At 41.3% G+C, this 15,133-nt stretch overlaps 1 protein-coding gene across 4 annotated transcripts in view; it reads left to right on the top strand.

Moving 5' to 3' along the window:
• VIT (vitrin) overlaps positions 1-14,628 on the top strand; it is a 159,095-nt gene extending 144,467 nt beyond the window's left edge. For all 4 annotated transcript variants that reach the window (XM_033939193.1, XM_033939195.1, XM_033939194.1 and 1 more), the window contains 4 exons: positions 3,054-3,157; positions 7,088-7,314; positions 10,085-10,598; positions 13,345-14,628. In XM_033939193.1, the coding sequence (XP_033795084.1) occupies positions 3,054-3,157; positions 7,088-7,314; positions 10,085-10,598; positions 13,345-13,523 (1,024 nt within the window). In that variant the 3' untranslated portion in view covers positions 13,524-14,628. The remainder of the gene's footprint in view (positions 1-3,053; positions 3,158-7,087; positions 7,315-10,084; positions 10,599-13,344) is intronic.
• Positions 14,629-15,133: the final 505 nt, after the last annotated feature.

Genomic DNA, 15,133 nt, shown 5'->3' with positions numbered 1-15,133 from the left:
ACCCGAGAGTCTTAAAGGAATTGAAGGTTGAAATCGGAGACTTATTGCACAAACTTGCAAACCTGACAATCAGAACTGGACAGATACCGGACGACTGGAGGATAGCGAACGTCACGCCAATTTTCAAAAAAGGATCGAGAGGGGAACCGGGCAACTATAGGCCTGTGAGTCTTACGTCGGTCCCCGGCAAGATGGTTGAAGCACTGATCAAGGATAGCATAGTCCGGCACTTGGACACACACGACTTGATGAAACCCAGTCAACATGGATTCAGGAAAGGGAAATCATGTTTGACGAATTTACTCCAATTTTTTGAGACCGTAAACGAGCAAATTGATAGTGGGAAGCCTGTGGACATAATATACTTGGACTTCCAGAAAGCGTTCGACAAAGTTCCACACGAAAGACTTCTCAGGAAACTACAAAGCCATGGCATAGAGGGAGATATACAAAGATGGATAGGCAAATGGCTGGAAAACCGAAAGCAGAGAGTGGGCATAAATGGGAAGTTCTCCGACTGGGAGAAAGTGACTAGTGGTGTACCCCAGGGCTCGGTACTTGGGCCGATCCTTTTTAATATTTATATCAATGACCTGGAGGAAGGAACATCCAGTGAGATCATCAAGTTTGCAGACGATACAAAACTATGCCGGGCGATCAGATCGCAGGAGGATAGAGAGAAACTCCAGAGCGACTTGTGTCGGTTAGAAACATGGGCGGAGAAATGGCAGATGAAGTTCAATGTGGAGAAATGCAAGGTAATGCATTTAGGAAATAAAAATAAGGAATACGAGTATACAATGTCAGGTGCAACTCTGGGGAAGAGTGAACAAGAAAGGGACCTGGGTGTACTGATAGATAGGACCCTGAAGCCGTCGGCACAATGCGCGGCAGCGGCAAAGAAGGCAAATAGAATGTTGGGCATGATAAAGAAAGGAATCTCGAGTAGATCGGAGAAAGTTATAATGCCGCTTTATAGGGCAATGGTCAGACCACACTTGGAATACTGCGTCCAACATTGGTCTCCCTACCTAAAGAAGGATATAAAACTGCTGGAGAGGGTGCAGAGACGAGCAACAAAACTGGTGAAGGGTATGGAGAGACTGGAATATGAGGATAGACTTATAACACTAGGATTGTTCTCCCTTGAGAAAAGGAGAATGCGTGGGGATATGATCGAGACCTTCAAAATACTGAAAGGAATCGACAAAATAGAGCAGAGAAGATTATTTACACTGTCCAATTTGACACGGACTAGAGGACATGGAATGAAGCTAAGGGGGGACAGGTTCAGGACTAATGTCAGGAAGTTCTGCTTCACTCAGAGAGTGGTTGACACCTGGAATGCCCTCCCAGAGGAGATTATTGCGGAATCGACCGTCCTAGGCTTCAAGAGCAAACTAGATGCATATCTCCTTAAGAGAGGCATATAAAGATATGGTGGACTATAAATTACGCCAGGTGTACACCTGGCGGGGCCTCCGCGTGTGCGGATCGCCGGACTTGATGGACCGAAGGTCTGATCCGGAGATGGCAGTTCTTATGTTCTTATGTTCTTATGACAGCCGCTGAATGGAAGTGTGAGGAACAGGGGGAGCAGACACTGGAAGGAAGTGGGGAGGAGAAAGAAAAAAGGGCACAATCAGGATTGAGGGAAGAGGATAGAGTTAGTTACTGGAAGGGGTGAGGGAAAGAGGTGGCAAGCTATAGGTAGACACACTGAAAGAGGGAAATTGAGGACTGAATAATAAAAATGAATTTAGACAGAGGCAGAAAATAAATTGAGGAGGAAGACCAGTGAAGAACAGGAGGAAGGGAGCTGAGAGAGAGATACCAGAGCAGGGGAGAAGAAGAGGAGACAGATAACAGACCTAGGAGGAGGAAAAGAGGACGGAGACAGATACTAGATCTGAGAGGGGAAAAGGAGAGATATATGCTAAAATCTGTTGGGAGGGAAAGAGGAAGGAAGGAAAGAAGGAGAGAAAGAGGCAGAGAAAGGGGGGGTTATAAGCACATTAGAAAGACTACAGAGAAAAAGGCTTGGACGAAAGGGGAAAGACAGGAGGCAGATGCAGGACTATGGGAGGTTCAGACAGAGGGGGAGAGAGAGGGAGACCTGGAGCAAAGGTAGAAAGGAGAACTGACACTGGATCTGGGGAGGGTAACAGAGGGAAAAGAGAGAGAGACCTGGACCCAAAGGGGATGAAGCTGGATTGTGAAAGAAATGTTGGATGTGAAAGAAAGAAAAAAAGATTGGATGCACAGACAGAAGGAAGTACAACCAGAGATTCATGAAATCACCAGACAACAAAGGTAGGAAAATTGATTTTATTATCAATTTATTGATCAAAATGTGTCTGTTTTGAGAATTTATATCTGCTGTCTATATTTTGTACTATATTTGTCTATTTTTCTATAGTTACTGAGGTGACATTGCATATTTTAAAGTAATCTGCCTTGACATCTTTGAAAAAACCCTGAAACTCGTAAATGATAATTAACATTTACTTTGTGGGTTTTTAAAAATATTTTATGTTTACCATTATGAATTAATAAGACATTGTGTGTACATGAAAATGAATGGAAGAAATTGGGGGCGGGGCTAGGGCGGGACTGAATTTTAATAGATGTCCCGTTTTGATGAAAAAAATAAATGGTCACATTACTAATGTACCTGGGACAGTGGAAGATTAAGTGACTTGCCCAGGGTCACAAGGGGCAGCATGTGGTCCAAACCCACAACCCCAGGGTGCCTGAACCCACATCTCCAGGGTGCAGAGACTGTAGCTCTAACCACTACACCACACTCTCCCCAGCATATTATTCATTGAGAAAATCCAGAAACCCCAACTGGATTGTGGCCCTTGAGGACTGAGATTGGACACCCCTGTATCTCATTAATATCTGGGGACACATACATATAACAGGTTAGTAACAGCGTAACCTTTTCCTACTGGGGCAGCACTAGATATGAACAAATATGCTCAGCTCGCAATACAATATATAACCTAGTCACATCTTACAATTATATTTTTCTTCTACCCATATACTAGAGATGATCCTTCAACAGAATTTAGCCTAAAGACTTATCCAAACTCCAGAGATCTGATAGCTGCGACAGAAAAAATTCAGCAGAAAGGAGGATTTTCCAATGTTGGTAAGTACATTGGAAGCAGGTTGATGATAAAAGTTAATTCAAGAGCAAATAACGTAAGCTCTCATTTTGTCTCCACTATAGTATACATGCCAGGGACAATAGTCAGTTGCGCCTCTGCTGTATAAATATAAGTGGATGACTAACCAGCGCTTAGAGTACCTGATCACTATTTGCTGTAAACTGCTTAGATCAGGGGTGGGCAAATCCGGTCCTCGAGGGCCGGAATCCAATCGGGTTTTCAGGATTTCCCCAATCCATCATCCTCTCCATTTACCTATGCTTAACAAAAAAAAGTCTCCAAAGACTCCAGCTTATTCAGAATACAGCAGCCAAGCTGATCTTTGCAAAACGTAAATCTGACTACGTCTCCCCACTCCTGGCCAATCTTCACTGGCTCCCAGTGATTTCCAGAATCCAATTCAAATGTTCTTGCCTGGCTTTTAAGATTATTCACGGCATCCTTCCTTCCCTATTGCCACTTTCCTTCAACTCCTCATGCCCTGACTCCACCAGGACCGCCCATAAATTAAAACTATCCTTCCCCTCCCTACATGGTATTCTCCACTCAGGAAAACTGGGAAAATCACTTCTATTCAAAATCACAGGTCTCTGGAACGACCTTACTACCCCTCTGCGGAACCTGAGCGCCCTCCATTTATTCCGCAAGCAACTAAAAACCTGGCTCTTCTCTAACATGTAATTTCTTTTTTCCCTTACTTTTCCACTCAACTTATAAACTTATGTAAACCTTTTCCTACCCTTTCTCATTTTTAAGTTCTTGTAAACCGTGCCGAGCTCTACTTCCTTGGAGATGATGCGGTATATAAACTTAAGGTTTAGTTTAGTAATTGAAAGCAGTGCATGCAAATAGATCTCAAGCATATTCATTGGGGAAATCCTGAAAACCCGATGGATTCTGGCCCTCGAAGACTGGAGTTGCCCATGTCTGGCTTAGATATAGGAGAGTGTAGCTTAGTGTTAGAGCAGGGATCTCAAAGTCCCTCTTTGAGGGCTGCAATCCAGTTGGGTTTTCAGAATTTCCCCAATGAATATGCATTGAAAGTAGTGCATGCACACAGATCTCATGCATATTCATTGAGGAAATCCTGAAACCCTACTGGATTGCAGCCCTCAAGGAGGGACTTTGAGACCCCTGTATTAGAGCTACAGCCTCAGCACCCTGAGGTTGTGGATTCAAATCGCAACTTATTTAATCCTCCACTGCCTCAGGTATACTACACTGTGAGGCAGATAGGGAAAAAATGCTTGTGTACCTGATTGTAAACTGCATAATACAGTGGTTCCCAACCCTGTCCTGGAGGACCACCAGGCCAATCGGGTTTTCAGGCTAGCCCTAATGAATATACATGAGAAAGATTTGCATATAATGGAAGTGAGAGGCATGCAAATTTGCTCCATGCATATTCATGCAGTAGAACACCAGAGAAATAGAAGCAAGTGCATTTCTTCCTGAACAGTGCAAAATATTGCTCCTGGCAGAATTCTGTGGAAAATATTTGAAAATTCTGCACACAATGTTTCAAAATTTTGCAAAGTTTATTTGTGGTATTTTGCATAGAATTCTCCTATCCTGGGGCCTGAAATTCCTTCCTGCCTTTTCCTTTCTCACATTCCAGCCTCTTCAGTTCCCTGTCTCAATCCAGCTACAGTTCAGTCTCATTCTAAATCACACTCCTCTCTCATTTGCAACCTGAATTCCCCTCCTTGGCCCCCATAGTCTGGCATCTCTCTCTCTCCATTGGCTAAGAATCTCTTTCTCCCTTTCTGTCTTGGTTATTCTCTTCCTCTCTCTACCATCCCCCCACCCCAATTGTAGTCCTGCATCCATGTCCCTTCTTATCCACCCCTCCCCCCACCATCAAGGGCCTAGCATCCACATTCCCTCCTTCCCTGGACAAGGAATTTACTGTTGGTAAAGAGATTAATTCTGTAGAGTGAGTGCTATTTATGCAATTAATACACACATAAATGATTAAAATAATGGCAGCCGTTAGACTAATTTTTGGCCTAGCTAAATTTGATAGTCCTAAATATCACTATTCCAAACTTAGCTTCCTTTAGCTGCCCATATACAATTTAAAATTTGGGTGACTATTTTTAAGATCTTGTATGGAAAAGTCTTCATGTATTTATTAAATCTATTGGTTCCATTGCAAAAACCGTCTTTGAGATATAATATTCGTAATCTCTATTTATTGCATTGCCCAATGTTTAAAAATCTTTATAGCAAGGGTAGGTGGTGCCCCTCCTGTACCCTCCATGTCCCACACCCTCCCCACTTCCCCCTTCCCCCATTTACAGCCTCTCTTCCCGCCCCTACCTCTTTATATCTTCATTTCTCTGGCCTGTTGCTTGCACTAGCTTTCCCTCCGACATCTCTTCCTGGCCTCACAATCCGGAAGTGATTTCAGAGGGAGCCAGGCCGGCACAAGCAACAGGCTAGAGTAGTTGCTTGTGCTGGTGAAGATTTTAAAGAGGTAAGAGGTAGGGAAGGGAGGGCACAAATACTTTAAAAGCTTTTCTTCTTCAAAAATTTGATCTCTCAACCAATTTGTAATGTTGATTCAAATGTATTTGCTAATGTAATGTTCTGTTTTTGCTTTGTTGTAAATTTGTCCTTGAACTATGTGTTATTAATGCATTTATATTCTGCCTATAACATGTGTATGTGAATGTGAAAAGCCAAAATTCTACCTAAAACCTACTCTGTACATGCACACATATCTTACATCAATGTACAGTCCCTGCTTCAAGACAATTAGATTTTCTTCATGTATATATTTTTTATCATCAAATATTCTTCCACAGATCTTCATATATTCTTATCAATCTTACTTCACAATTTATATAAACATATAAATATTAATAGTGGAGGAAAAACCTCAGCGGCTACACCTGAACTTATTATTTCATTTTAGTTCAGGCTTAATGAAGCTAGCCTCATCGGCTGACCTCCACCATCCATATATAATTGTCTTGAAGCAGGGACTGTATTGATGATTTTTGAATGCTTCAAAAGACTTTTTAAACTAAGCTTGATAGTTTAACCATATAAGAAGTGTTTTCCACATATCTTACATAGCATGCATATTTATTTTTTATGTATTTATTTTAGCATTCATTTACCACTTATAACCTAAGTAGTAGAGAATGACACGGTGACAAAATTCATCACCGTTCCCGTGGATAACCATCTTCATGTCATTCTTTAAGGAGAGAGGGAAGAATCGGAGTATGAATGGCCACAACCACTGACCCACAAGCTTTGCTTTGAAGAACGCTGGTGAGGTTGAAATAAACACTAGAAAATGACATGGGATTATTTCCCGCGGTTATCCGTGGGGTCGGGAACGGTGATGAATTTTGTCACCGTGTCATTCTCTACTAAGTAGTTTACATTCAGGCACTCAAGCATTTTCCTTATCTGTTCAGGCAGGCTCACAATCTATATAATATATCTGGGGCAGTGGAAGACTTGCCCAGTCACAGGGAGAAGCATGGGATTTGAATTCACAACCTCAGGCTGCCAAGGCTGTAGCTCTAACCACTGCGCCATACTCTCATGCCAGATAAGCAAAATCTGTGGGACTCCTTCACATAACTTACAGAAAAATTAACAACATATTGCAAAAGCTACCATTTGAATTGCTGATTAAAGTGACGGAAACAGTACTGGTTAGGCTGCTCTCTACAGGGGTTCAGTAGTCTAATCATTATATCACAGGACAGGAAAAGAAAACTGAAAAGTAAAATTTCATTTGAAGGATTTAAAGAAAGCAGCTTTTCTGTTGAATGCCACATACTTGAAAAATACCTTACAGAATTGTAACAAATTATGCATCATTGTGCTGAAAGCTGGCATTCATCTGAAGTGACCCAATGATCTTTCTCTGCCAATGTTTCCTACAGGGAAGGCACTTTCATTTATAAACCAAAATTTCTTTTCGGATGCCAATGGGAATCGAGGCTCAGCTCCCAACGTGGCCATAGCATTGGTAGATGGATGGCCAACTGATAAAGTTGAGGAGGCCTCCCGGCTTGCAAGAGAGTCAGGAATAAACATTTTCTTTGTCACCATCGAAGCAGCTGATGAAAATGAAAAGCTATACATCATTGAGCCGAACTTTGTGGAAAAGGTATGTGGCAATAGCTGGGCCTAGGGTAAAAAAAACAAAACACATTATCAGTTAAGTCAAGGCTTCTCAAGCTTTTCAAGAGAAGGATCATGTAGCATATTTCAAATAACTAAAAGGGCTGGGGTTGCACTAGCTTTTGCTAAGATTTCCATGCTATTGGGAATAATTCTATAAACCATTTTCACACATAAATAGGCTCTGATATAATTAGATCACACTTAAAAGTATAGTACACATGGTGCAAGCTGGCACATACTTATACAGTAAACATGCACAGAGACAGAATTAAAGCAGAATGGTGATCTGCCCACATAGTTTATAAGGTGCACACTAACTTGCTTTTGTTTTAGGATTATTGTCTTGCTGTATAACCCAATGAGACTTCAGCTTCAGCTCAGGGACAAATGACTGGAAGGACATTAGCGTTGTCCAGAAAAAACTAAAGTTGGAAAAACTACAAATCAAAGTTTTTCCCCATAAATGTGATTGTGCTTGATCAGAAAATAATTTTTAAAAAATGTTTCAAAACCCATCCTGCCATCCCTCAAAACTACTGCTTACTTAAAGCTACATTTTTCTTAAAATTCGCTATAATTTTTGCTTAATGGAGCAAATTTCATGACACCCCCCTTTTTCAAAACCATAGCATGGTTTTTAGTGCCGGCTGTGGTGGTAACAGCTCTGACACACATAGAATTCCTGTGAGCATTGGAGTTGTTACTGCTATGATTTTGTGAAAAAAGGGGGGGAGGTTGGTATTATAGATATCTTTCATGTTTTCATACTCAGCAATGATATATTGATAAAAAGACATTTTATGCAAGAAATCTAGCAGTATTTTATTAAATAAACCTTCAACATCTGCATTTTATTGTAGAAAATAACAAAAATATAACGTACTTTGCCATTAAACATGTACACTTTGGTGTAGTCATCTACTAATGGCATTCAAAACACTTAAGCATTCAATGTCTTCTTGAGAAAGTCAGGATAAAGCCAGTGATGTGATCAACTCCTTGCGACAAGGCCTCCAGCTGCACTGGGTCTGTGGCAATGCCAGTGGCAAAGTTAGTTATCAGTTTAACACCTCACTCGGTATGTTGTGAACCAGTGAAGGTTAACGACACAGTCAAGAGAGGTCTGTTGAGTGTTTGCAATGCCATTAGCAGGTGACACAGGGTGTTGTGGGAGCAGAGCAACAGACTGAGCAATAACTGGTTGGGGGGGGAGGGGAGAGAGACTGGGTGACAAGTGAGCGCCAGACTGGGAGAGACTAGGTAGTGGTAGGACTGGGGATGGCTTCTAGCAGTGCATTAATGGCCACTAATAATAACTTTATTTTTGTATACCGCCACACCAATAAGTTCCAGGCGGTTCACAGCAAATAGATACTGAATAATCAGTATCTTGTACATACACATTATATAAAACAAATCATAATACAGCACAATCAGGATAAGAATTTAAGCAAACCAATAGGTTTCAGTATTTTTCTAATAGAATAGTAAAATTGAGCTTGAGGGATTAAGATAGTCCACCAGGTGTTCATTTTACTAGCCTGGAAAGCAAATGTTTGATCTAAAAATCTTTTATAGCGACAGGATTTTGGTGATGGAAATGCAAACCAATAGGCTTTGCGTGTGTGTTCTTATTCCGCTTATGCTAGTGCTCACGGTGGCCGTACGGCTAGTGTGTGTGTACAATTCTGAAGGCCGCACGTTCAAAAAGATAGAAACAGGATGTTAATTCTTTGGATTCGGACACGTTTCATGGCTGCTGCTTTAGAAAACCTGTAATGCAAAACGCTAGCACTTTTTACCAAAATAATGGTCTGTTGTTAAACTGCCTTCACGCTTAATGGTCTGACGCAAAACGCATCAGAACCCAAATAATTAACAAGATCTTCCAAACAAGAGCAGATAACTGAAATTTTTTTTTTTTTTTTTTAAATCTTTATTCCTTTTTATTTCTTTCAACAAGTGTACAGTATTATTACAATTAATTTACATAACACACTTGGCATTCTTAAACAATATTATTATACATGTTTTTATTTCCCCCCCCCACCTCCCACCTTTTTCCATATCAATAAAATATTCCTTCCAAATTTATATATAATTATACATCCCTTTTTGATAATACAATTAATCTGACATGAAATCTGTCCCGCCCCCCATCCTTCTTCCTCAAACACTTTAAACATTTTATTATACCCAGTAATGCACAACAATAAATATCCCATCCTATTACATATATCTCCTTATTTTTCATAACAACATATTTCCAATATTTTTCCCTCTCTATCCCTCCCATCCCATTCCATTTCTATATATTATCCCCTAAGGAAAAAGAATAAACTTTACTCGTTATAATATTCAGTTAATGGCCTCCACACCTCTTGAAATCTTTTAAAATACCCTCTCTGTATCGCAAGAAATCTTTCCATTTTTTTATAATATTGCATATAGGAATGGACAATTGCAAGTTAAACAGGTGCAATGATTGAGAGTCCAGACAGAGACGCATAGCAGTTCGGGCAAGATCCGAAGTTCAGGCTGAGATTTCAAACTCTGAGCACTGTTTGAAACAGATAATTTTGACCTTTGTCTTAGTTCACTGAGATTGAATATAGTGTGCCAGCTTGTATTTTTGTTTTCAGGGTAATAGACGCTATCTGGCTTTTTTTTATTTTTTTTTTCAAAATTCTTCTTCCCTATTCATTTTCAGGTTGGCAGAATAGCTCACATACACCCCCTCTCTCTTTTCACAGGCTGTATGTAGAACCAGTGGCTTCTTCTCAATCAATGTGCCAAGCTGGTTCAGCCTTCACAAGTTTGTCCAGCCCCTGGTGAAGAGGGTGTGTGACACTGACCGGCTGGTGTGCAGCAAGACCTGTCTAAACGCCGCTGATATTGCCTTTGTCATTGATGGTTCCAGCAGCGTTGGCACAGGGAACTTCCGTACCGTGCTCCAGTTTGTAGCCAACATCACTAAAGCATTTGAGATATCAGACACAGACACCCGCTTTGGAGCTGTGCAGTACACGTATGAGCAAAGACTGGAGTTTGGATTTGACAAGCACAGCACCAAGCAGGATGTAATGAATGCCATCCAAAGAATAAACTACTGGAGTGGAGGGACCAGCACCGGAGCAGCCATCAGCTATGCCTCAGAACAGCTCTTCAGCAAATCAAAGCCCAACAAGAGGAAATTAATGATTGTTATTACGGACGGCAGATCTTATGATGATGTCAGAGGACCAGCCACAGCAGCTCATCAAAATGGTAAAGTATTTCTGGAGAAAAACTTTGATCAAGATCATCAACCTCAGCCAGTCTTCCAGGTTTCCAGGTGTCCACTCCATATCACAATACATATGAGCAGTGGCATGGCGAGAGGCACCTAGAGTCTCGTCTCTGCCCCCCGTTCCTTCCCCGCTCCCCTCTGCCACTTGTATGCCCCCTTCCCTTCCCCCATACCTAACCTGACCATTTATTTTTTTCCTCAAAACGGGACAGGACCCCCGATCCTCCCAACCCCCTTCCCCGACATCAATTCTGACATCAGAGAGGAAGTTCCGGGCTGGAACTTCCTGTCTGACGTCAGAATTGACATCAGTGGGGAAAGCTTGTAGGCCCGGCGCTTGTGCAGTGCAGTTGCTGCAGCGCCTGGCCTGTTGCTGCATCAGGGAAGCAAGGAGAAGCAGGAAGAAATCCTGGACTCTGAAAATAGGACATTTCAGGTGTGCTTCAGGACAACGGGACAAGGTAATTAAAAAGGGATGTATGGTCACGTTACCCGTACCTCTAGTTGTTCACCACTGCTGAAGTTGTTGCTCACGGCGGCGAACAACTAGAGGTATGGGGTAAAGGAAGGGCGCATGCATGGTGAGGGGAGGAGTGGGAGGAGAGGAGAATGGGTGCCGGAGCCTCCACCAACATGGTTCCCAGGGCCGACCCTCCCCCCCTTACTAAGTCACTGCATATGAATGAGATTCATTCATATAGCCATGTACATTGTATGTAAATAGCTCTCATGCATATCCATTATTGATATTCTGATAGCAAGAGGGGTTAGTCCCCGAGTACTGGGTTTAGAACCACTGCTCTAGCCAATGTTTCACAACAACTGTGCTCTTATAAACTGCTGTGTTCCAATATAGTGCTTGTCAACCAGCCCTCAAAACATACCCAGGCAGTTGGGTTGGGGGGATCTTCACAATGAAAATGTATGACGTAGATCTGCATACCAAAGAGGCAGTACATGCAAACCTCTCGCATATATATTCACTATGGATATCCTGAAAATCTGACTGGCTAGGTATGCCCCAAAGGCTTGGTTGAGAATCACTGCCCTAAAAGATTGTTCCACAGTGGTGGCAACCCTAACATGATCCTTAACTTAGGTCAGTCCTCCATGAGTTTCTTCCATGAACACACAGCAGAAGTATTTGTTTAGTACAGTGTATCTCAAACTGTGTGCTGAGGCGCCTCTTGAGATTCCAAGTGTGCTGCAGCACACTGTGGAGGAAGAGAGGCACCTGTCAGCTGACTTCCCTATGCAGTACAGCGCCAGCACTGCCCGATTCGTCAAAAGGCCTGCATGTTTCCCCCTTCTCTCTAGCGTCCTCTGGCTTCCCCCCTGGCCTACCGGTCTCACCTTTAAAGCTAATTACAACAGCCTGCAGAGGATCGCCGGTAGGTAAAATGATTTTATTTTCAATATAGTGATTGAAATGTGTCAGTTTTGAGAATTTATATCTGCTGTGTATATTGTGTGTATATGAAAATGAATGGAAAAAATTGCATTACAATTAGTAAAGGGGATGGTATCTTGGGCAGAGCTTGGGTGGGCCTAGGGAGGTCTGTGGTTGGGGTACTCAGTTAGACTTAGCGGGTACCTATCTTGAAGTAGTTGAGAAACACTGCTGTAGGCAATCAGCTGGCACCAGTGCCTCTCCTTCTCTCTGGCCCTCTTCCCTGCTGGCAACCCCTACTGGCATCTCAGGCCCATCTGGAGGGCCTCTGCACATGTGCAGACATTGACATGATGATGTCATGCATATGCATGTTGTCATCAAGGCGACGTCCACGTAGTTCTGGGTGCCTCAAGTCGTGGTCACTATCTTTACTGTGCCCCGGCTCGAGAAACTTTGAGAGACACTGGTTTAGTATGTCTGCCTTTTCCTCCTCACTCTCCATATTTTATTTATTTATTTTTAAAATTTATATACCATTTTATTCCAAAACGGTTTACAAATAGTTACATATCGGTTTCTCAGCAGCTTTCAGTCTCAAACATGAAATTGACGATCTGCTGTTCATGATCTGTAACCTATCAAATTGGAGGGTGGCTAATGTTACACCAGTTTTTAAAAAGGGTTCCAGGGAGGATTCCAGGAAATTACAGATTGGTGAGCTTGACTTCAATGCCAGGATAAATAGTTGAAACCATTATAAAAAATAAAATTATGGAATATGTAGACAAAGGTCTACTTGCAATTTCTCACAATCTCTCCTTTCCTTTTCTTGTATTTGCAGTGACATGGCGATCCTTTTTTTATAGGAAATTTGATACAAAATATGTATTTTTTTTTTCTCTTATTCTCTTGGAGTTCATGCCAGTATTGTTTCTCATGTTTCTCAAATTGGAGGGAAGGTTATCAACATGGGCTACAATTAAGAGGGCTATTTTACATTAACCTAGGTTCTTAGTAATGAAGGGCTCCTTTTACTAAGGTGCACTAGTGTTTTTAGCTCGCGCTAACCATGTGCTAAATTAAAAATACTAACGCAAGCTCTATGGAGGCCTTAGTATTTAGCGCGCTCTAAGTGCACGCTAAAACCGCTAGCACACCTTAGTAAAAGGAGCCCTAGGTTTCATTGCATGAAAATGGGACCTGTGCTAAAACAGCAGAAGTTGTGGTAAAATAAAATAGCAACCCCCCCCCACACACACACACAAAGATAGATAAGAAAATAATTTTTCTTAAAAAGTATGCTAATGTTTTCAATTCTTACTGGTTTACAGGTGTAATTGCTTACGCAATTGGAATCGCTTGGGCAGCCCATGACGAGTTGGAGGCCATTGCAACAGATCCAGATAAAGAGCATGCCTTCTTTGTGGATGAATTCGACAACCTATATAAATATGTTGACAAGATCATCCAGAACATTTGCACAGAATTCAATTCACAACCACGAAATTAAGTCTACTGTATATAAAAAAGGGCCATTTTGTTTGGATCTCTAGACCTTGTGCAAAGACCTAACTACTGTCAGCTATCCAACAGATACCGTGAGATTAATCTACTTTTCAAAAGGCAAAGCTCTCTCTCTGCCCTCAATGCATACAGTAATGCTCTAAATGGACTGTGAGTCTGCATGTTCCAGGCTCAGAATTAGCTTGAAGCAGTTGTTGCAAGATCTAGCCTATCTAATGACTAACAAATACGTGACAACATACATTTGGGGATTGGATTTATTATATTTGATATACCGCTTGTACATGAGTATTAAGCAGTTTACAATACTAATACATTAGAAATGAGGGTTACATTTTCAATCATTAGAAGTGTTTCCCTCTCTGTCCCAGTGGGCTCAATCTAATTATAGTATCTCTGTAAGAAGTATTTAAATACATGCTAGAGAAATATGAAAAGAAAGAGGTGTACTGTGAATATTAGACATATAAAATAAGAGAACATAAGAGAAAACTTTAATATTTCACATATACAACACAACATACAGTGCATTCCACTGCTAGAATTTTCCATATCTTTTTCTTGTAAGAGAAAGCAGACTTAAAAGGAAGAACAGTGGTGATGCCAATATAGCAATCTTGTTCTCAATCTTCTTTTTGTCATTGTACACCCTTTCATTTATTGTCATGATAATTAAAATACAAGTAATTCAAACTCAAGTTTATGAAAATAATAATACATTTACACTTCCCCCTCAGAAGAAAAGTGTTCATTAAAGGGACAGCTTTCAAAAACTGTACCCAAGTATCGAATCTGTAGGTACATTATATCCACAGACTTTACCTCAGTTTTCAATGGGAAAAGTATCCTATGAAAACTGAATCAGAAAAACTGCATGTACAAATCTGCACCCTCTATTTGAATATACTTTCTTTATATTTACTTTCTTAAATCATTTGCAAAATATAAAAAGGTAGGTTCATATGTATACTATCTTGCCCCCAGAAATACACTTCTCCCTCCGTATTCGCTGTGATAGGGGATTAACAGAACCACAAATACAGAAAAACCATGAATAACTTTATCATATGTTATTCGCTGTTTTCTATTAAAATACCATCATGAATATGGTGAAACCGTGAATAACATGGTAGGAGACTTGGCCTGTTCCTGAAGGAGAGGCAAAACACAGTGAAGAAAGTGCTGGGAATTAGCGATTTTCTCCGTAAATGCTTGGAATCAGCAATTTCTCTATACAAGCTGACATAGGGCTCCTTTTACGAAGGTGCGCTAGGGCTGTAAAGCACAGAATAGCGTGCGCTACATTGCCGCGCGCACTAGACCTTAATGCCAGCATTCAGCTGGCAGTTCTAGAAGCACAGCGCACAGTAATTTCCTGCATGCGCTAAAAACGCTAGCGCACCTTAGTAAAAGGAGCCAATAATTTGGGGGGAGGAGCCAGCAAGCTAAAACCTGTGAATAATCGAAACCGCGATTGCTGAAACCGTGAATACGGAGGGAGAAGTGTACATCCCCAGTGCTCAGGTACAAATCTGGATGTATTACTACACACACCTTCATTTTACATGTTTAACCTTAGAGTGGTTATAGACGCAT

The sequence above is a fragment of the Geotrypetes seraphini genome, chromosome 3, assembly GCF_902459505.1.
Source record: "Geotrypetes seraphini chromosome 3, aGeoSer1.1, whole genome shotgun sequence".
In the NCBI taxonomy this organism is placed as follows: Eukaryota; Metazoa; Chordata; class Amphibia; order Gymnophiona; family Dermophiidae; genus Geotrypetes; species Geotrypetes seraphini.
Note: the sequence above shows the minus strand (reverse complement) of the source record. Positions and strands in the feature narration are given on the sequence as shown.